General features: G+C 41.0%; 6 protein-coding genes across 6 annotated transcripts; 4 read left to right on the top strand and 2 right to left on the bottom strand. All coding sequences in view use genetic code 12, as the record gives it.

Moving 5' to 3' along the window:
• Positions 1–2,131: 2,131 nt before the first annotated feature.
• RJT20DRAFT_146609 (uncharacterized protein) lies at positions 2,132–2,899 on the top strand (the record flags this gene model as incomplete). Its single annotated transcript, XM_064918872.1, has 1 exon — positions 2,132–2,899. One exon carries the CDS (start codon positions 2,132–2,134, stop codon positions 2,897–2,899), a length of 768 nt encoding a protein of 255 aa, XP_064772679.1.
• A 1,688-nt stretch (positions 2,900–4,587) lies between these two features.
• RJT20DRAFT_59691 (ubiquitin-specific protease) lies at positions 4,588–6,763 on the top strand. Its single transcript, XM_064920905.1, has one exon. It carries the CDS (start codon positions 4,734–4,736, stop codon positions 6,405–6,407), a length of 1,674 nt encoding a protein of 557 aa, XP_064772680.1. The 5' UTR covers positions 4,588–4,733; the 3' UTR covers positions 6,408–6,763.
• Positions 6,764–7,939: 1,176 nt separating this feature from the next.
• Positions 7,940–9,432, top strand: RJT20DRAFT_130771 (Six-hairpin glycosidase-like protein). The gene has a single exon (XM_064917834.1). The coding sequence runs from the start codon at positions 8,082–8,084 to the stop codon at positions 9,300–9,302; it is 1,221 nt and encodes a 406-aa protein (XP_064772681.1). The 5' UTR covers positions 7,940–8,081; the 3' UTR covers positions 9,303–9,432.
• A 70-nt stretch (positions 9,433–9,502) lies between these two features.
• RJT20DRAFT_130772 (uncharacterized protein) lies at positions 9,503–14,439 on the bottom strand. Its single transcript, XM_064917835.1, has one exon. The coding sequence runs from the start codon at positions 14,390–14,392 to the stop codon at positions 9,611–9,613; it is 4,782 nt and encodes a 1,593-aa protein (XP_064772682.1). The 5' UTR covers positions 14,393–14,439; the 3' UTR covers positions 9,503–9,610.
• A 1,483-nt stretch (positions 14,440–15,922) lies between these two features.
• RJT20DRAFT_59704 (uncharacterized protein) lies at positions 15,923–17,706 on the bottom strand. The gene is made up of 2 exons (XM_064920907.1): positions 16,486–17,706; positions 15,923–16,442 (listed from the first exon to the last, which is right to left on the bottom strand). Exons 1-2 carry the CDS (start codon positions 17,387–17,389, stop codon positions 16,402–16,404), a joined length of 945 nt encoding a protein of 314 aa, XP_064772683.1. The 5' UTR covers positions 17,390–17,706; the 3' UTR covers positions 15,923–16,401.
• Positions 17,707–19,669: 1,963 nt separating this feature from the next.
• RJT20DRAFT_99126 (uncharacterized protein) lies at positions 19,670–20,692 on the top strand (the record flags this gene model as incomplete). Its single annotated transcript, XM_064921754.1, has 1 exon — positions 19,670–20,692. One exon carries the CDS (start codon positions 19,670–19,672, stop codon positions 20,690–20,692), a length of 1,023 nt encoding a protein of 340 aa, XP_064772684.1.
• Between the last annotated feature and the right edge of the window lie 109 nt (positions 20,693–20,801).

The following is a 20,801-nucleotide window of genomic DNA, read 5'->3' on the forward strand; positions in this document are numbered from 1 at the left end:
TATTGAAGTCAATGGACTGGTTCTGGAACTTAGATTTTATCTGAGGAAGTTATAGTGACAGTTCCATGAAATTAACAAAGGGATGGGAACCTCTTGGCTGCAAAAGTTTAAGCGTATAAATATGCTCTGTAAATGACTCCTACGCACAAGTTTTCTTCATAAAAATCCTTGTATGAACATCAACAAATATGAGTGAAGCGTTCTTGAGTAAAGCTTTCAGAGATCCTCCTGAAGTACTCATACTCAGATGTTTACAGTTTGTGAACAGTTCACTATTAACTTCGTTGTGTCATGGAACTGAGATCCCTCTCATTTTCGAGCACAAATGATGGCATTCAATTTAGCCTAGCTGAGTTTATTGAAATGCGTGTGCAGAATTAATCACATTTAGAATTGCACCTCTTTGATGTAGATCTTATCTTACTTCATATCAACATCCCGAAGTGCATTTCCCAATCAAAGATAGTTCTATACCTATCAGATTTTATTACTGTCATTCCAAATATCAATTACAAAATAGAAGTCGTCATTTGTAATGGGGATAACAAAGATAATAGAAATTTCGATAAAGGGCGTGAGGATATGATGACTCGAATACAGAAAGACAGTAGATTTCCCCTGAACTTCGATTCAAGCAAGTTAAAATTTTTTGACGTTAGAGAAACTTCTCCTTTTGGAAAATACTTTACTAGATGGAATAGAGAGCTCTAAAATGATGATGACCCAGTCGAACTTTGCAATATCCCCTAAACACTTGCAGAGTCTTGCTGTAACAATTGACGGTTATAAATTGCGAGAGGGACCATGGGTTCAGCCATTGTTTCCACCACGACTTCGAGAATTTCGTATTGAAACCTTTCGTGTCGACGGATTGGATATTAAAAACTCAAAGTTACGTAAAGTGATTGTGGATTTTGGACGGAGGAAGTTCCCCATTTTATTCCCCAAGTGTATTCATGACTTGCATGTTCTCAATATGGACTTAGACGACGCTGGAGTTCTAATCCAGGATGTTAAATATGGGCATACTTTCTGTAGGAAAAAACTTACTCTATCTTGATAGAGACTCTCTATCATTATGGAATATTCAAGAGTATTTTAAAAAATTACAAGGGTCCACGAATACGATGTCCCGAAACATCCGTCAAATAAGTTATTAGGAATCTGAATATCATTGTAGTGACAGAAATATCCACGAACCCTACAGGCCTCACAAACTTGAAATTGTTGCAAAACCAAGATCGCTAGTATTACTGGGAGTTCAAGCTGATGAGTTGGACGCTTTTGCATTTCCCAGCAGCTTGAAATGTCTAATCCTAACAAGGTGAAATCCACTCTACATGGACTTACTATTCCAGAGGAGCCTATAATTGCATTCCCCAGTAATACCCGTCGAATCTTCTGGCAGACTTTTCAACAGTGGGTATCCCAAGACGACTTTGGTCATTATTGTCACAACCCTCCATATCCTAATGACCATGTTGTGCCTTTTAATTTAAATGTTGTAGGTCTCGACATGACCTCGAAGTAGTGCTTTGTTAGGAAAGTGATAAGCAGCAAAGCTTGCATATGCATCTCTCTGTGCAGGGGTTAAGCATAGTTTAAATATATAGACACTTTGTAGGGTTTAACGAATTTGATATCAGGTCTATTTCTTGCAACAGCAGTTACAATTCCATATCAGAGCTTGCATTGGAATTCTTCTCTGTAAGTACGTGTTTATCTTGTGTTCTATTATGGCAGGGCGAATGTTGATGATAAAGGTTTAAGTCTTTCCCTCATTGTATGCTCCTGCCGTGTGAGGTGAAAAATCTTTCTAACTCACAATGCTGACACTTTGTAACACATTAATTGACCCGGATACCAATCACAGTTTTCACTAAAAGAGAATATACCTATTTACGACACTATCTGATGACGGCATTCTCCTTTGAAATCTCGCGCTGCTGACAAGATATTGTCCGACAAGCCATGGATCGGCGTCTCCTCCCCAGCTTCATGAAGAGCTCCAGTAATCGAAGAGAAGTCACGTGCCTCAATCACAGTCAAAAATTTCAACGACGTCATAATTAAGAGCTATTCATGGTTTTCATATTTCATTATATCGGCTGAATAATACACAATTGCAGCTATGAATAATGCTAAAGTACAAGTGGAAGTGGATCCTACAGAGGATACCGAGTGGAACGATATTTTGAGAAGTCATGGCATAATACCGGAGAGACCACCATCTCCAACGGCGGAATTAGAAGCTGCTCTAGATGAAGCTGTGAAGAGACAGCATGAAAACAGATTGGAATCCAAGGATTTAGACGAGTTGGACGAGTTGGAGGATGAGGAAGATGAGGAGTTTTTGAATTTCTACAAACAAAAGAGAATGGCGGAAATGAAAAAACTTGCCGAAAAGAAAAGGTACGGATCTGTATTACCAATAGTGAAAAACGAATACGAAGACGAAGTCACCAAAGCCTCAAACGAAGCATTCGTTTTGGTACATATGTCGTTGCAATCTAGTTTGCAGAGTCGACTTTTGGCATCCATTTTAAGTACGACAGCCCACAAGTTCCCAGAACTTAAGATCTGTGATATTCCTGCCAACAGATGCATCGAGAATTACCCAGAGTCCAATTGTCCAACTTTAGTGATCTACCATAACACCAATGTGATCAAGCAGTACATTACTTTGACACAATTGGGTGGAAATGCTACCAAGCAGGAGGACATTGAGCGTGTTCTTGTGGATATAGAAGCAGTTGATGTCAACGACAAGAGATTGTTAATTAACCAGCAGGATGAAGACTTGGAACAAGAGAGAAAGTTGCGATTCATGAAAAAGTCGCTTAGGGGAAGTTCGCTGAGGGATGACGACGATGATGATGATGATGACTTTTACGATTAAAATCAGGAGAAGCGGTTGTTATAGAGAAGATTATACAACAGGGAGTATTACCAGTCCTATTGATCATGATATTACCTAATGTTACATATATATCTAACTTATATAGAAGATATCATAGAAGATGCAAATTAATCTTTCGCAGCATTCATTAAATAGTGCGTACCAAACGAGTATGCAAAAATTAACAGAACACTACGGACACTGTAGACAATAGTCAGCATAGACCACATGACGTCAGTCTACTGTATTAATTATATACCAACGCAAGTTCTCAAAATTATCTAGTATATAGAGCTCTATTCTAGCCTCTATTCTAGCCTAATATAATATAATATTATTACTGCCATATAGCAGCCTTCACATGATCTACAACTAATGGAACAGACCACAAATAGACAGCAATTTTAGGCTAACAAGTCACTAAACTTCACTACACTAAGTGCACTTTATGGTCGCAGTATTTGTGCGTACTGGTTGTTTCACGCGTGCCGCACTGAGCAAACTCTCAGGGAGACAATAAAAATATTTTGGTAACCAGTGTGATACAGTGTTTCCATTAATTATTCAAAATAGAGGCCAGAATTGATTCATATTAAACCCCCCAATAAGTTCATACTACCCTTCAAGCAAATTAGTATTGAGAACTACATGTTGTAGGTTTGAATTATTTCTTGTGATAAGTATGAATTAAAATTGAAACCACTGTAATTATTGCTGGAGGCTCAATTGAGACGATAATGGGTACAGAATAATGACACTATTGCAATTATAGACTACGTCGAGGAGTCAATGATTGGTTTGAATACGTTTCAAAGCCATGAAGAAACAACGTAAATAATTGCACTTATAATTATACATTTTTGCAGACATAAAAAAGTGATACTTCGTTCTCCCGTTGGAATGAAAAATTGCTAACCCCGGTATCACTCTCATAATCTTTGCATCTGTTTGTTTCAGGTCCTCCGTTGTTCTCTGTAGTATTATTCTCTGTAGACTGTACTCAGTCCTTCCCCCTCCGTCCTGTTTTCTTCGCCCTTTTGTCCTGTATTCCTCGCTCTTCTCACATTTCTTTCCCTTTTGCCTCACTAACCGTCACAAGAGGACTGCCTCATCCACTATACACTTTCCCGCGAATCTTGATTACCTACCGGCCGGACCCCCCCCCCCCCCCCCCCCCCCCCCCCCCCCACGCTCACTACACCCTCTCCTTTCGCTGCACCCTCATCCTCACTGCACCCTCATCCTCACTGCACCCTCACTCTCACTCGCCAGTTCTCTCCCTGCCAGCACCCTGTCCTCCCGCTAATATATTCGCTAACCTCGTCACTACGCAGCCCTTTTCCACCGAGCCCTCTCGTGATTTTCTGGGTCACTTGCCCTATACAGAAATTTGTGATTCCGATTCATCTCGGTCTGTCCTAGCTACCGATAGCTTGCCACATCTCTGTGAACAAACAGTTATAGTCACCACCAGGCCCAGTTTAGAACCACATCCCATCATTCTGGCACTCGTTGTGGTTCTTCTCACCCGCTTTTCGTGACAAGACTCCTTCTGATAACCCCGTGGATTCAGTCCTTGTTGCTACTGTCACAGTGTTCATAGTTAATTTTCAGTGTCAGCGCTCGTTCTAACAATCCATAGTCACCGTTGGTCTAGAGTTGTTTCATAACTAGGTTAAAAGACACCCAAGAGGTGCCATAATTATACCGAAATAATCCCATATCGATCCAAGCATATTCATCTCATCTAATCCATTTTTTCATCCTCATCAATAGCATTTCTTGTTGTTTGTAGTCATTGATAGTCGTTCTCACCAAAAAAATAGCAACCGCCATGAGTTCATCTCGGAAAACGATTCCAGGAACAAGCGGCAAGACGTATCCAGGCATATCAAACGGCATCAAGACTCCTCCGGTGTCATCCAACGGATCGTCTAATGGATTTCATAAGCTGATCCATTCGGACTCTAACTCACTTAGTCCAAGCGATAACTACGGCGATATAGAGCCTTGCTCACATTTGAAGTCGGTGCTAGAGTCTAATGCCAAGGAAACAGCGCTAATCACTTATAAGCAAGCAGTTACCATCTCACGTCCCATAGACCCCCAGCACATCTACACGTCTAAAAAGGACGGGTCTGTGGTCTCTCATCATAAGTTACTTCAGCGTAAATCCAACTCGTTGAAGTGCACCGACTGTTCGTTAAACAACTTCCATAATAACTTCACTTGCCTTCAATGTCCTCATGTTGGATGTTTCAACGACCACAACCATGCATATACTCACTACAAGTTGAACCAGCACGTCTTCGCAACTGATAGTCGCAATGGGCTTCTCTACTGTTTTCCATGTGGAAACTACGTGAACCATCCCCAGCTAGAGAAAATCAGGCTGGAGATTCTTACAGGTTACTCCGTATCAAGACCAACCGATGATATTATAGATTCTAGTTATACAGATCCAAGTGGATTGGCTGTAAGTGGGTTGAAAGGTTTCGTTAATTTGGGTGCAACATGTTTCATGAGCTCGATTTTGCAGACTTTCATCCACAACCCCATTATCAAAAATCAATTTTTTAACAACGACTTGCATTACTTCAACTGTGAAAAGAATCTTGCAACTAACGAGAGCGGGTTGCTTGATGAGACAAACGCTTGTATTACTTGCAGCATAGATAACATTTTTCAGTTGTTTTTCTCATCCAACACCAATGAGGGTTTTGGCATGACGAATTTACTCACTACAGCATGGTATAAGAAGAAATCTCTTGCGGGCTTTCAAGAGCAGGATGCCCATGAATTCTGGCAGTTTATCTTGAATGAGTTCCATTCAGACTACGAGAGAATTAGAGAAAACATTGGAAAAGATCCCGTCGATTCTTCGGAGTGTACTTGCATAACCCACACCACATTCTCTGGGGAGCTCCAAAGTTCAATCAAATGCTTGTCATGTTCTTCAATTACTAAGACTATTGACCCAATGGTTGATTTATCGTTGGAAATCAATCACTTGAAACTGAATCATCCCGGAAGTGAAATCAATTTGTACGATTGTCTTGATTTGTTCACACTGGAAGAAAAATTGGATGTGATGTACACATGCCAGTCATGTGGCGACAAGACAAAAGCTATTAAGTCATTGAAATTGAAATCGATTCCTCCAGTATTATCTATTCAGTTGAAACGATTCAAACACAATTCCTTGAACGATTCCTCGTCTAAAATTGAAACTCCCATCAAAATCCCTTTGTTTTTGAACATGACAAAATACGCTATAGGTCACGACGCAGAGGAAGACGCCGATCTCATTGATGGCGATAAAATATTTGAACTCTTTGCATTAGTCTGTCATATCGGTTCTGTCAATACGGGTCATTACATTGTTCTAACCAAAGATGGTAATGGTCAATGGTACAAATTCGACGACAGTGTTGTCTCATTGGTGTCTCAAGAGGAAGTCATGAGGACAAACGCATATTTAGTTTTCTACATCACACATAAAATCTAATTAGCATAGGATTGTACATCGATGGTTCAGGGCCTACTTAGATCTTATGAATCTAACAATATAAGCATATGCAAACCCAGATAGGCAATTAAATATGTAAGAACTTGAAATTTTACCTAATTTCTAGGCGGCTTTACTGAACAACTACAAAGCACAAAGAAACTCCTCCACTGTACAAATAACATCTTGTGAAGAGTAAGAAACACGAAGAACTGAAGTTCTTGACGGATTTACTCCCCGTTGCATGTTTTGACATGAGCTTCTTCTATATATATTTCCATGCAAGACCATGTCAGAGCTGTGGTATCCCCAATTTCACTAAATTACGAATTCCGATGAAGCAAGTCCTGGGGGCAGCCTTTTAAATGATTATCTCTCTTAAAGACACTAACTAGATACCTTAATTCTAATAATGAGACTATTTTTTATTCACACTGTTCTTTGCAACCTCCAACGATCTATTCTTTGGGTTATGTATGTGTTGTCTTTTGTTAAGCCATACTTCCGCACATAAGCCCCTCCTTCCTTTTTATCCAACACTTGCGGTATTCCACCCTTTTTTTTCACTACAATCTCTCCTGTTTTTTCACAGAATTATCCCTTTGTCTGTGTAAAGCGTCACAAGACTTTGTTCCCCTCCACAAGATATCAAGCAAGCCAGAATAATCCAGTTGCTTATGGTATTCCTCTACGTATTCCCTTCACATTCTCTATGTTTCGAACAAGGGCTGCGCTACCACACTCTAAGCAGTACCTAGCGATATCTCGGAAAATAATATATTATGTGAATCATTTATCCCCATATGGAAATGTAATATATCATCTAGAATTGCGAAAAAGGGAAGAATGGGAGATGAGTCAATATGCGCTTCAACTTAGTTTATTTGCAATAAAGAAAGATACCACTGGGCTCCTGATCTCCTGACGTTCCGGCTGTCTGGCGTTTACAGCTCCTCTTTATTAGCATTCAATGGTGCGAAAAGTTGGAAAACATGGGGAGATGCAAGATGTCATGAAAGATGAAATCATGATTCCATGCCCTGAAAATAATATGTGTTCGTACTTTCGGGCTTACTTGCGATAATATCCATCATACAATAGTGCTATCAGTAATAATATCCTAAGACGGAGTAACACAACTCCTAGGGCCAAGAGTCTTATTGGATATCGCCATCCGTTATGGTCCCTGGCATAGAAATTACAGCATGTTTCACGACTTTTTCACAGCTTTTGGCCGCTGCTAAACACACGCAACTTGTCTAGTTTCGATCACCGCTGCATCTTGGTGAAACTTTCTCTAAATTTTTTCATTTTATCGTTTTAATATTGTCTCGGCCGTTTTCCATCCCCCTCCCTGGCGTGTTGTATATGCTCGGATTTTTAGATGTTGCGAAGAACTGCCCCCATCAACTATACCTAAAGTGGAACCACGGCCGGTCGCCTAGAAGTGTCTTCGAGGTTAATTGGCTTCTGTACATTTATTTTATATCTATATTCCAGAGACCGTGCCTCTGATTTTGAACAAACATATATAAACGTAGGCGATTGCTGGGTTTTATGTTCACCGAACCATGACAGTAATCCAGCTTTTAATCACTTCAATTCTCGTACCGTGGGCTTTGTCGAATCACTTTTGAGTCTGATTTTTTTTTTTGTTTCTTCCTTCTCTCAATAATGTATTCGTTGCCCTCGTTGTTGCAGATTTTGTCATTCCTTATCTTAGCCAGTTTTTCTGTGGCAGCACCGCTTCTCAAGAAGGACTTGGCTTCCTATGATCCTAATTCTGCATTCCAGTCCGCGCTAAATGCAACATGGAGCACGTTTTGGAACTACCAATATAACTCCTTTTCTGCAAATGATCCTACCTGTCAGGGTGCCGAATTTACTAGTCCGGTAGTGTGGGATATTGCTGTGGCTGGTAGAGCCCTTACCGACAGCGGAGATCAAGCAAAGATTAATGCCGCAGTGCAAAATCTTTTGCAGTATAGACGGACTGATGGGTGGTTCTCCGCTAGTACAGCCAAAGATGGTGACGTTTATGTAGATGACAACTCCCAAGTATTGTGGGTATTCGTTGATGCCTTCAAAGTTACCGGAAACCAAGATTACTTGGATGTTGCCCAAAGACTTATGGTTTTAATCAGAAGCCAATGGAATTCTCAAAGCGGCGGTGTCCAATGGAAATTGGATGGTGACTATATCGCTTCTATCTCCACTTCGGAAGCTGCTTTGGCTGCTGTTAGATTGTATGAGGTCAGTCCAGATCCAGATTTGGTGTATTTTGCCCAAGATTGTTTGAATTGGTTGTACTCAAACTTGCAGGATCCCGCTGATTATTTATTCTATGATGGTCTCACGGCCTCTACTGGTGTGGTGAACAAGGGCAAACTCACATACACCGTTGGCACAGCACTCTCCACTCTTGCCTACTTGAACAAGTTCACCGGATCAAACTCTTTTATTGTTAGTGCAGTAGCTTTGGGATATGCGGCTGCAGGAGGTAAGGGTGCCTTTTATGGTTCCAATGGTTACTGGAACAACCAGTTGCAGTACGTCCACTTACTTTTTGCAGGTATTGCTGATTTGGTCAATATTGGTGTTGCTGCAAATTCTCAACAAAGTGCTGCATTCGGAAATTTTGCAAGCGAAGCAAAAAGGAACGGTGCGTACATATACACCTATTTGCAGCTAGGCAATTCTGGTAATTATCTTTCCAGTGTGACTTCTGGACCACAGCTGATGTTCAGCAAGTATGCTACTGCTTTTCAGGGAACTGGCAGTTACAGTCCTGACTCGACTTATTTCTGTGGTGGAAATGTTAGCGGTGCTGTGCTGAGATCGTTCATGGACGATTCTTCTGCAGCACAAGTATTCTATGAGATAACTAGACTTTAAAACTAAGTAGTCATCGTTGTAGTTAATAGAAAATGATAGATAAAACATTGAATATATATATATATTTTGGGGTACATTTAGTAAATAAAAAATGGGGCGTGCCATTTCAGTTGCCGACACGAAATTCCTCCAGTTATTGTATTTCAGACTGCTTGGGTTACGCAAAGTTAAGTACATCCAGTTGAATTAGGAAAATGTAATAAATGTATTAAAAGTTCTATGTAATTTTTGAATTGAAAAATAATAAAACAAACTTTTGAAAGTTATATTTAAAGGTCATTAAATTCGTAAGAAATGCTGACTTCAACCTATGACTGGAAATCGTCAGCAGTGATATTAGCCTTGTCACACATCTTCTTGAAAGCACCATTTTCGTTATAGAGAGTCCATGGAACTCCCTTTTCAACAATTTGACCTTGATCCATAACAACAATTCTGTCGTAGTGTAAAATGGTCTTCAATCTGTGAGCAATACACAAAATGGTGCAGTGTTTGAATTCGGATGCAATAGTACTCTGAATCTTGGAGTCGGTTTCGAAATCAACAGAAGAAGTGGCTTCATCCAAAATTAAGATCTTTGAATTACGAATCAAAGATCTAGCCAAAGCAATTAACTGTCTTTCACCTAAAGAGAAGTTGGCTCCATCGTCTTCAACAACTTGGTCAAGATGGAACTTGTGTAAGTCCTCATAACCAATACCGTTTTCTGGATCGTATCTAGTTTGTCTGACGTGATGTATGGTGTGTTCATCTAACAATCCAGATCTTCTCAAAGCATCCCACAAAGTATTCTCGGAATATTCCCCAAATGGATCCAAGTTCTTTCTAATGCTACCTTGGAATAAGACTGGGTCTTGTGGAATGATCGATAACCTGGATCTCAAGTCATGAAGACCCATGTTGGCGATGTCTAAACCGTCAATGGTGATAGCACCTTCGTCCACTTCAGTTAATCTGTATAAAGCAGTCATAATCGAAGACTTACCAGCACCGGTTCTACCGCAAATACCAACCTTCTCACCTGGGTAAATGTTAAGGTTCATGTTCTTTAAGACAGTTGGCAAGTTTGGTCTGTATCTCATGGTGACATCCTTAAATTGGATGTAACCCGATGGAGGCCATTCTTGTGGTGGGGAGCATTCCGGCTTCTCATAGGCAGCTTCTTGTGGCAAGTGGAATGAGTACTCATGTAATCTTTCGACGGAGTTCATCTCGTTTTCGACCTGAGTCATAGATCTGACCGTCAAGGCCAACAAACCAACAATTTGGATGACATAGTTCAACAACAAACCAGTAGAAGAAGCACTGATGTTAAACTGCTCAGTGATACAAAGCATACAGATAATCAAAGCAAAAACACTGGTGATTACATCCAAGTGTACACATAACCATCTTTGAGTAGCAATCGACAAATAGTAAGCTTCATTCATCTTGTTAAGGTAAAGATCGTTCTTCTTAATGAAGTCACCTTCAGCCTTGAATGACTTGATAGTATCCATACCAGTCAAGGTCTCATTGAAGTTGTTGTAAACCAAAGATCTCTGGGTAGCTTCTAATCTCTTGATTTCTCTGGAAGAACCTTGGTAGAAGTTTGCAAGGAAAGTGAAACCAAAAGCCAAGAATGGAATTGCAATGGCGAACCAAGGCAAGTAACAAGTACACAAGATTAAAATACCAATGATGGTAGCCAATGGGAAGATGAACAATCTCAATTGCTCTCCAATTTCGTTGTCTAATGAGTCCGTATCCTTGGTGAATCTGTTTAAGATTCTACCCAATGGAGTGGTGTCCATAAAGCTCATTGGTGCATGCAAAATCTTGTTGACTGCTCTAACATTTAAGGCGTTGGCAGAAGTGTTGTTCATGTATGCCAACATGGTAAATTCAATAGCAGTGAAGACAACTGTCAAGCAAGCAAAGGCGACGTAAAGGGCGATATACATGTTATCACTCATTCCCTTAAACTTCTTTTCGGTCCAGAAAGACAACCAAGTGTTGGTAAACAATTGACAGAATGTTGCTAAAGCGACTAAGAAAAGAAATACTGGAGCAGCTGTCCAACCAAAGAAGCCAGCTCCTAAGTTGATGTATTTCTTGTAAACGCTCCAAGAAATGGCATTGGTAGCTCTCTCTTCATCAGTAGTTGTTCTGCCAGCAAGATCGGCTTGTTCAGGTGCCAATGATCTCTGTCTAGTTAATCTCATCTCGTCTTCGTCATCAACATCTCCGTCTGCAACGGTAACATTTAAGTTATAGTCCGAGTTGTTGTTGGATTCTGGTTCATGTTCCTTGCTGAATTCAATTAAACGTTGGAAGTGGACGTTTCTCAATAACAATTCAGTAGCTGTGCCGCAGTCGACTGAACCATCACCGTTCAAGAAAACGATTCTGTCGGCGGATTCAAGTATACCTAATTGGTGAGTAGCCAAAACAATCGTCTTGTTCTTCAACAAACCCTTAAACAAGTGGTTGACAATGTGTCTACCAACTCTAGCGTCAACAGCAGAGATAACGTCATCGAATAACAAGATCTCAGCTTCAGCGTAACAAGCTCTTGCCAAGTTAATTCTGGCCTTTTGGCCACCAGATAAAGTGATACCTCTTTCACCGATCTCGGTTCTGTCACCAGCTGGGAGAATGGCCAAGTCATCTTGTAAAGCACAAGCATGAAGGACTTGGTTGTACTTAACAGGGTCGTAGTTCTTACCGAACAAGATGTTCTCACGAACAGTGGCATTTTGAATCCATGGAGCAGAACATAATAACAAGTCGTCATTAATCTTCAATGAGCCAATAGTTGGATTGGCGATCTTCATGAAGCCGGCAAGGGCGTTCAAAAGAGAAGTCTTACCAGATCCGATGACACCAGTGACAATGATAAACTCGTTCTTCTTGATCGTAAGATTGACGTCAACCAAACCAGGAAACTTGGTATGAGAACTTTGAGAGCCTAAAGACTCGACAGATTCAACAAAAGTGCTCTTTGAGAAGTAGGTAGAGTCCTTGAAGTCTTCCTTTTCAGTGACAACAGCGATGGCACTTTCTGCGGCCTTCTTTTCCTTTCTCGACTTCTTCTTTTGCTTCTCTTTTCTGATCTTCTTACCATCTTCACCAATGTCCCAAAGGTCGCTGTCCAAGTCGTCATGGAATGACTCCCAAACAAAGTTAGCATGGCTGACTTCGATGACATTTCTATCAGGGTTTCTGGATCTAGAAGCATAGCTGTCTTCTCCAATGTAATACTTTTCATTGACAATTGGAGCATCTAACTTATCCTTCAAGTCGTCATCGTATTCGGTAGCACTCAAGTAGTCTCTGCAACGAGTGAAACCAATCATGGCATCAGCACCAGTTGCCAAGGCAATAGGCAAAAGCATAATTGCTTGAGCTAAAATGGAGAATAAGGACAATGAAGAGAAAACAGCACCTGGAGACTTCATGTTACCGGTTTTCCACATGGTGACGAATGAGATCATAGAAGTCAAAGTTGGTAAGGTAACAGCATAAGCGGTAATGAAGTTTCTCAAAACCTTAATAGTAAAAAGGTACTTCATTTCCTTGTCCCTAACTCTTGTGATGCTCATCTTGTAGGCCCATTCCCATGCGTAGAACTTGATTACCTTCAAGTTGTTCAAGACTTCTCTCATCAAGCTAATTCTCTCGTCAGTGTACTTGACAACTAGTTCTCTGGTGTCAAACAATTTCTTGGTTGCAATGACACAGATAAGTAAGGAAAAGATGAACAAACCGATACCAGTCAAAGAACAGACACCGATGTTGACCAAAAGTAAGACGACGGCGATAATCACTGGGATTGGAAAACAAAGCACCAATGGCTGGAATCCAATGGCCAAATCAATTCTGGCCAAATCGGTACTCATTAATGAAGTGATTCTACCAACGGAGAATAAATGTCTGGATTTAGCACTCAAACCAAAAGATTTCAACAATAATGCTTTTGTTAAAATAGCCTTGGATTGAGCACCAGTGATCATGGCAGTGTGGAAGAAATGGTTCAATAATAAACCGTTGACGAAGATCAACACCACAGAACCAAGAGTATAACCAATACCTTTATTGAGAGTGGTTTCGATACCAAAATAACGGTATTCAACGTAATCGATCAATCTTCTGGTCAACAATGGAGACAAGGATTGGCAGACAAATGAGAGAGCCAAGAAAATGCATGATAAAGTGTACTGGATCTTGAAAGTCAAGAAAAGAGCCCATGGGACAGCCCATAATGGCCATTGGAATTCTGACAAATCGCTGTGCTTCTTTAAGTGATTCTTTTCAGCATTTGAAAGGATCTTTTGCATGTGTCCCTCCCACTTCATGTGCATGTCCTCTACAGTTAAATCTTTTGGTAAAGTCCACAAGTCATTTGGCTGTAAGGTTCTTTTGTAACCCTTGACCAACACTGGCCATAACCACCAGAAAAACAACTTTTTGATAGCGGTTGTAGTATTCCATGGGTATTCTGTTCTCTCTTCTGGTAATGGTACAATAGGTACTTCTTTGGAGAACATCCAAGAAAACCATCTCTTTTCGTTTTGTAATTGGTTTTCTAAGTGGGCGTCATCGAGGTAGGCTTGAGACAGAATGCTATTAGAAGTAGTTGTTTCAGCTGGCAAGGCTCTGAAGTCCTGGCTTCTGTATAAATGAGGAGAATTAATTTTGTCATATGGGTTGACAATTGGTTCCGGATTGTATTCCTTGATGTCCGAAGGTCTTCTTCTGTTCTTTTTTGCACCCAGCTTCTTTTTCTTTTTAGACTTGCGGTATGATTCTGGCTCCGGATCTTGTTGATCGTACATGTCCAGATTTTCCACATATGTGGTTGTTGTGTCAGAGGCATTGGATTGTTCTTCCAGGTAGTAGTTGTTGCTGTAGGAGTCCCTGGTGACGTGCATATTGTCATAAGCTGCTCTGCGTACATAAGCCTCTTGGTAAGAGGCCCGGATAGGCATCACTACTTCAGGTGAAGCCGATCTTTCATAGTTGTAGTCGTTGTCTTCCACATCGCCGTCTTCTTGCGGCTGCTGGTTATAAATATCTCTGGCGTTGTAGTAATAAGGATGGTTGACCATGATTAAGGTTTATAATTATCGTGTGATGACAAGAAAATAGAAGAAAACTGAAACGCGAAGCGAATGTCTTATCAGTAAAGTAAAGGGGTATTAAGATAAAAGCTGTCAAAGCTGTGTAGACCTGGTTCTTTCCAGAAAGAGTCTCTAAGATGCTAATAGCACTTTAAGTATGGGTATAAATCACAGAAATGCGTTTTCAGTGATGCCAGGAGATCAAGTCCTGGGGATGCTAGAAGCTAGGGGTATTACTGTTGTCAACAGTTTGATTAAAAGGCTAAGAAGTTATGGATGACTTGACCACGAAAAAGAGAGAAGAAATGTTTTTTCCAAAAAAATCTAAACTACAGCAGCAGCCTACTTAGTATTTAAACCGACACATGGCGATTTTGCTATCAACTCATGATATACAATCATCATTTCTACCATTATGAAGTGCAGAACACCTTTGTCTGAAATTACCCAAAGGGGAAGGTTAATAATAAATTTTGTGCGATCAAAGTTGGAGTTCTCCTCAGCTAAAAAATATCATCTCAACTGTATGCTGCATGACAATTACCACAAGGGGCTAAAATACCTGCATGTGACGAAATCATGTGTATATAGACAGATAATCCTGTGTATCGGTGAAATCCCCGTACAAACGGATAGTCAACCGCACATCATTTTTGTTGATGAATTGCCGTTTGCTACTGTGTTAATGATGTAAAATCAATTTGAAAGGTGTGACAACCCCACTGAAAACAATAGCCCTTCTACATGTGGCAAATAAGCTTTTATCTACGGATGTTAAGGGGTTGGTCAAGGCCCGGGGAAGGCCATAACAGGTTTGGAGTCTTGTGCTATTACTAACGCTCACACTACTGGCAATGAAGAAGACAATGTCTACAAGATGTGTTGGAGAGCTAGATAAGCGCCATCAACTGGCAGCAAGGTAGAACGGCACTAAAAATATTCCAAAGTCAAAGACACCCATCACACAGTAGGAAATTTGTTCTCTAAAGTGCAATGGAACAGGTGCTGTAGAAACCAGGCTTATTGCATATAATAATTCAAATAACGGGGAGAATCAAAGCCTTCCCGATTGAAGTTACTAGCAAACTGAAATACCGTTTTTGCGGAGTTTCATGTTCAATCACTCCTAAAATCCATCTTCTCTACTCCACTCTACTACCTGATATTCGTCCATTCTCCATCGGCTGTTATCTTCAGGCCTGGTCGAGCCGATTCCCCTTAAAACTCTTCAAATCAATTAATCTCTCCGAAGTCAATGCATCAAGTGCAATGCTTGCTCTCCAAAAATTTTTCAGAGGGCAAGCGAGGAAGAACTGTTCCCCCTCACGATCAACTTTATTAAAATCAGATGAAAATGCAAATCGCATCATGTATGCCATACTATCCTTATTAGGAAAGTGTCCAAATGAGTTGCATGATCGTGCATGATCGTGCATGATATTTCTAATGATACTTCCTAAATAGGTAAAAGTGTTTTTTGCAGTCCATTATTACATTTACTCTTCAAAGGCATAACCACTAAAAGATAGTCGTATATTATGATTTAATCTAATGTCAGCGTAAACACTATTGTCCCAAGAAGACTAATGGGGAATTACCATTTCTGAATAGAGTATAATGGTGAAGATCCTGTTTTAAACTTAGGCTTTTGGCTAAAAAAAATGTGGGGTCCATTATGTATTTCGATTGTTTAAGGATACCGATATGACAGTTACCTTGTTTGGGTAAAGAAGATGTGAAATACCGGCTAGTAAAAGACTCAAAAAGGGTATGAACTCTGACGACAAGAGAAATGTAAACAGTCGGCCCACAATGTTGGGGTAACGGCTAAAACAGGTAGGCTAGCTCTTAGGCTCCATTATCTCTGTGAAAATACAATGCTTCTAGAAATCGTCTAATTTTTGAAGGGTTCCATGTGCATTCTTGGAAAACGTTTATTTAGTTATTAGAGATGGACAATTGTAGTGAATTACGTCTCTGACATACATAAATGGCGTTTAATGCTTACGCTGTTTCACGCTAAAAAGGGAATCCACCACTGGCACCCCCAAAACCTGGGAAGTTTCCCCCGCTATTACCACCACTGCCAAATCCACCACCTCTCAAATTTCCTGGTAGGCCACTTCCAAGGGCATCAAGATTGTCTTCACCATAGGGGTCATCGAACCTTGCACCTGGTGGAACACCCAATCTAGAAGTATTGCCTCCTTCTTGTCTACCTCCAAAGAGAGGGTGGTCAGGGGTAGGATACATTCCTCCATCGCCGCTGCCGCCACTTCTAAGCGGGTCAATGTATGGTTTCATCTCGGGGTGTTTTGGAAGTCCTGGTGGGTTCAAATCACTGTCGCCAACGAGAGGAAACCCAGATGGTTGCAGCAGTGATCTAGCAGAGCCTCTGATTTCCAATTCATCCTCAAAGTCAGGCATGTCATTGGGACGATGTGAGACAGGAGGATCTGAAATTAACGAACTTTTGGGTAAAGCAGTATCCAATAAATCTGCCTCGTTTTTAAGTGGGTCGGGATGTGAGTGTGGGCGTTCTGGGACTGCCGAAAGCTCGCTAAGCCTAGAGCATTCCTTAGAAAAATAAGCGTCAAGCTTGGAGCAAACAGCCAATGACTTAACTTTCCTATTAAAAGCTTGGATCAAGTCGTTGGGTAAGTTCAATTCGCCTATAGGGAAACTCACGGGATGGTTTGTAAGATCGCTGTCGTCCCAGTCAATTAATAAGTTGTCAATGGTTTTATTTTGGGACTCATTGTTATCGTAAATCAAATTAATTAGGGAGGACTTGGGACTCAATTCTGATATATTGGTGACAAGAAGAACCTTGTTGTTGTCCTGTTTATCAATCAAGTTGTACTGGTTCAATTGTTGACTAGATGTAGCCACTTCTTGGTCATATTGGTTCCCTGTAGGATACAATGAGCCAATAAAGTTGTAAATGAGCGATGAAGTCAACTCAAAGTAATTGGTTATAGTCATTCTCGGCAACTAAGTATCTTTGGTTTCTGGAGTTTTGTCTATGAGAACCTGCCAAATTTCAACTTTCAATGGTCTACTTTATACCTCCCAAATTATATAATCCAATAGCAATGAGGAGACTATTAATGTTTAAGCCTATAAACTGCTGTTGCCACTTTGTTTATTCTTCCCATAAATTTCGCGGGGACTTTTGGACAATCTGAGTGTCGCAAATAGTGTCGAAAATGACCAGAAAAAATAAGGACCGAAAGGAAATGCGACACAGCAATCCCAAAACAGGGTTGTTGTTTATGGGGAAAGCACTTTTTGGAGCAAGCAAAGATAAAGTCTACAGGTTTGCTGAAAGATGTGAAATGGAGGGTGGCATAGTATTTCTCCTGGATTCTTCTAACCGTGTCTAGAACTTTCTGGCTATCTCCATTCACCTACAATCTCTCTCCACTGCTCTCCACAGCTCTCCCAGCTCTTCGCAACCCCAATCTCCTCCTCTCATGAGAATAGAAGCTTCTAACCTCGTTTCTGTTCTTCGTGATTACTTGAAAATATTACATAAGTCGATTTTGCAATATTTTCAGCAAATTACAGAGATTAGCTGAAACCACAAAAAAATAGTTACAGCTCGTGTTGCACCCTGGATGCAAAAAAAAAATGCCTCGAATTCCCGAATTCACTGGAAGTCAGTCATTCTTCGTGACCAGATCGGACCTCCAAGGAGTAAGCAATCTACAAAATTCCAGGGAATTTTTGATTTGACCTCGATCCCGGTGCTCAAAAACAAGTATAATTCCACCCCAATGGTTTACGAAAGCTAAGGTTCCAAACTGAAAGTACTGGCTGGTTCATTTCTACACCATTCTCTCCATACCTTGTCCTCAGCACAGAGAATGCCAACTTCAAGAAAACTGGAATTTTCTAGAACAAGAAATTGCGACCGGTTTTAACTGTCTGAGCCACAACGTGCCGGACTTGTGGCAACTTCTTTGCGGTATAAATACTAAGTCATGCCTGGAATCTTGAAAACCCCTACCTCTATTATAATCTTTTCCACCTTTCACCAACTTCCAGCGACCTGGAAATTTGATCCAGTTGTTTCCTAGCTTTCTACACTTCATTCAACCTTTCGACACACTACCTTGCTTGACTATATTCCGTGCACGTGACTTATCGGCAGTTCCTATCTCACCGTTTTTATTCTTTGCTACCACCTGTTCCGCGCACGCCCTACCGGTTCTAATCTATTAAGTTAATTTGACTTTTCCGATTGAGAAATTTTACCGGACTGCAGATAGACAATCTATAGATCAATAGGAAGAACAAGGAAGCAGGAGATTACACATTCTGCCTAGTAAAAAGCGAAAACGACAATATACCCCGAACGAGAAACTCGCCAAAGGATTTTGTCTTTCTATCTGTGAACGTATTTTCTCCTGACCCACATAGGAATATCAGGAACACTAAACACTGGCCATCCTGCCCCATACCTGCCTTCCTCTGTGCCGCAATAAAGAAATAGCCCTGGGATATTAAACCACATCGACCACAGTTCCCATCTCATTTCTTCTCTTGCTATCACTCTCTGACTTTTCCCCGTCTACGCTTGCTAATTTCCGGTGTATTCCCAGCTTTCTGCACTCCTCCCTGATTACGCCCAGATTGGCTTCTACTCACCAGACCCTCCGATTCTCAATTCCTGGTGTGCCCCAATCTAGACTATCACACCGTCAGTAACTACTCCATTCCAAAACGCCCGCCACAACCGATTTTCTGGCCAAAGTCCCCCAACTGATTTTCTCCCATCTCTACCCTCCAAATCTCCCCATACATCTCCAACTCCTATCCCCCTCTCCCCATAACACATCTACTGTGATTCCTCCCTCCACCACTTCCACATACCTCACCAACCCAGTGCCGCCGCCTGCAGACAACACCGCCCAAATCCAAAGCGTCAGAAAAAAATTGTGTTAATCTCAGTTTTTCTTTACAACCCTTGTTTCGTGGACAGTTATAGCTTCATACCGTTTGCACAAGAGTTCTCTTTGTGCTGATTGATTTCCATATCCGTGTTCTCGCCGTCAAGACCATTCTGGTGGTACTTTTTTTGTGAGATTTACCCCATTTCTTAACCGTGTTCACTTGGACGTTGTGTCGTTGTCGTGAGAAACATCAACCGTTCGGGTATCTCCACCAAGACTTCCGTTGTGAGATAACCACCAACCCAAGAATCCCGGTATCCACCTAGCACTTTGGATCGAATCGCAGTTCCTTACTTATCGTGATACCATGACCACCACCGTTCCTTTGATATACTCGTTCCCCGAGTTCCTAGGCGTCGCAGAAGCCGTTGCGGACCACATCATAACGGCCCAAAACCAAACGTTGTACAACACACTCGATGCAGCCCAAATCGAACTTATCAAGCAAGACCGCTTAAAGAGACCGGGTTTATTAAGCTCATCGCTGACGGTTTCCATCAACCAATCGAATGGGCAGAGTGGCATTAATCTCGCCAGTAGTAACAACCAATCACAAGTTCAATTGGGAAGCCCCAATCCCAACAGCAATGGTAACGGTAAACTTAAGAAAGAAAAGAAGAAAAGGGCAGAAGTGCGGTTTAAAATCGCTATATCTGGTGGTTCATTCATTAAGATCTTGAAAGAAGGTTTATTGCCCAGAGAAGACGTGATTGAATGGGACAAGTGGGACATCTACTTTGCAGATGAGAGATTGGTACCGTTTGAATCTCCAGATTCCAACTATGGCCAAGCCAAGAGAGAAATTTTCGATCAAATAAAATCGGAAAATAAGCCTCGAATCTTCCACATAGACGAGTCGTTGATTGATGACCCACAAGAGTGTGCTGACGCTTATGAAAAGGTTCTTATCAACAACTTTGCTCGTAAGGACTCTGTGAAATTACCAATGTTTGACCTTTTACTTTTGGGTTGTGCCCCTGATGGACACATCGCATCATTATTTCCTAACCATGGAGAACAATTGCGAGAGAAGTTAGCCTGGTGCTTACCTGTGTCGAAGGCGCCTTCAGGTCCAGAGAATAGAATCACCCTTTCCATACCCGTCATTTGTCATGCTGCCAGAGTGACATTCGTAGTTGAGGGTTTAACAAAGGCTCCTATTATGAGAATTATAATGGAGAGACCAGAAAAAGGCTTGCCAAGTTCCATTGTGAATGAAGGTGCAGCTGGAAGAGTCTCTTGGTTTGTGGATGATGATGCATTGAATGATTTATGGGATATTACGAAGAAGAAGTACAAATTCTTATCCATTGAAGAACCTAAGAATTAGAACCCGATTGACTAATATAAACCAAAAATTGTAATTCTGATTGAGCGATCGTTCGTTTTCTGGTTTCATTCTTACCGCTCAACCCTTTTTATTTGTCAAACGACAATCT

The sequence above is a fragment of the Scheffersomyces xylosifermentans genome (assembly GCF_036884685.1).
Source record: "Scheffersomyces xylosifermentans strain CBS 12540 chromosome Unknown RJT20scaffold_7, whole genome shotgun sequence".
Lineage (NCBI taxonomy): Eukaryota > Fungi > Ascomycota > Pichiomycetes > Serinales > Debaryomycetaceae > Scheffersomyces > Scheffersomyces xylosifermentans.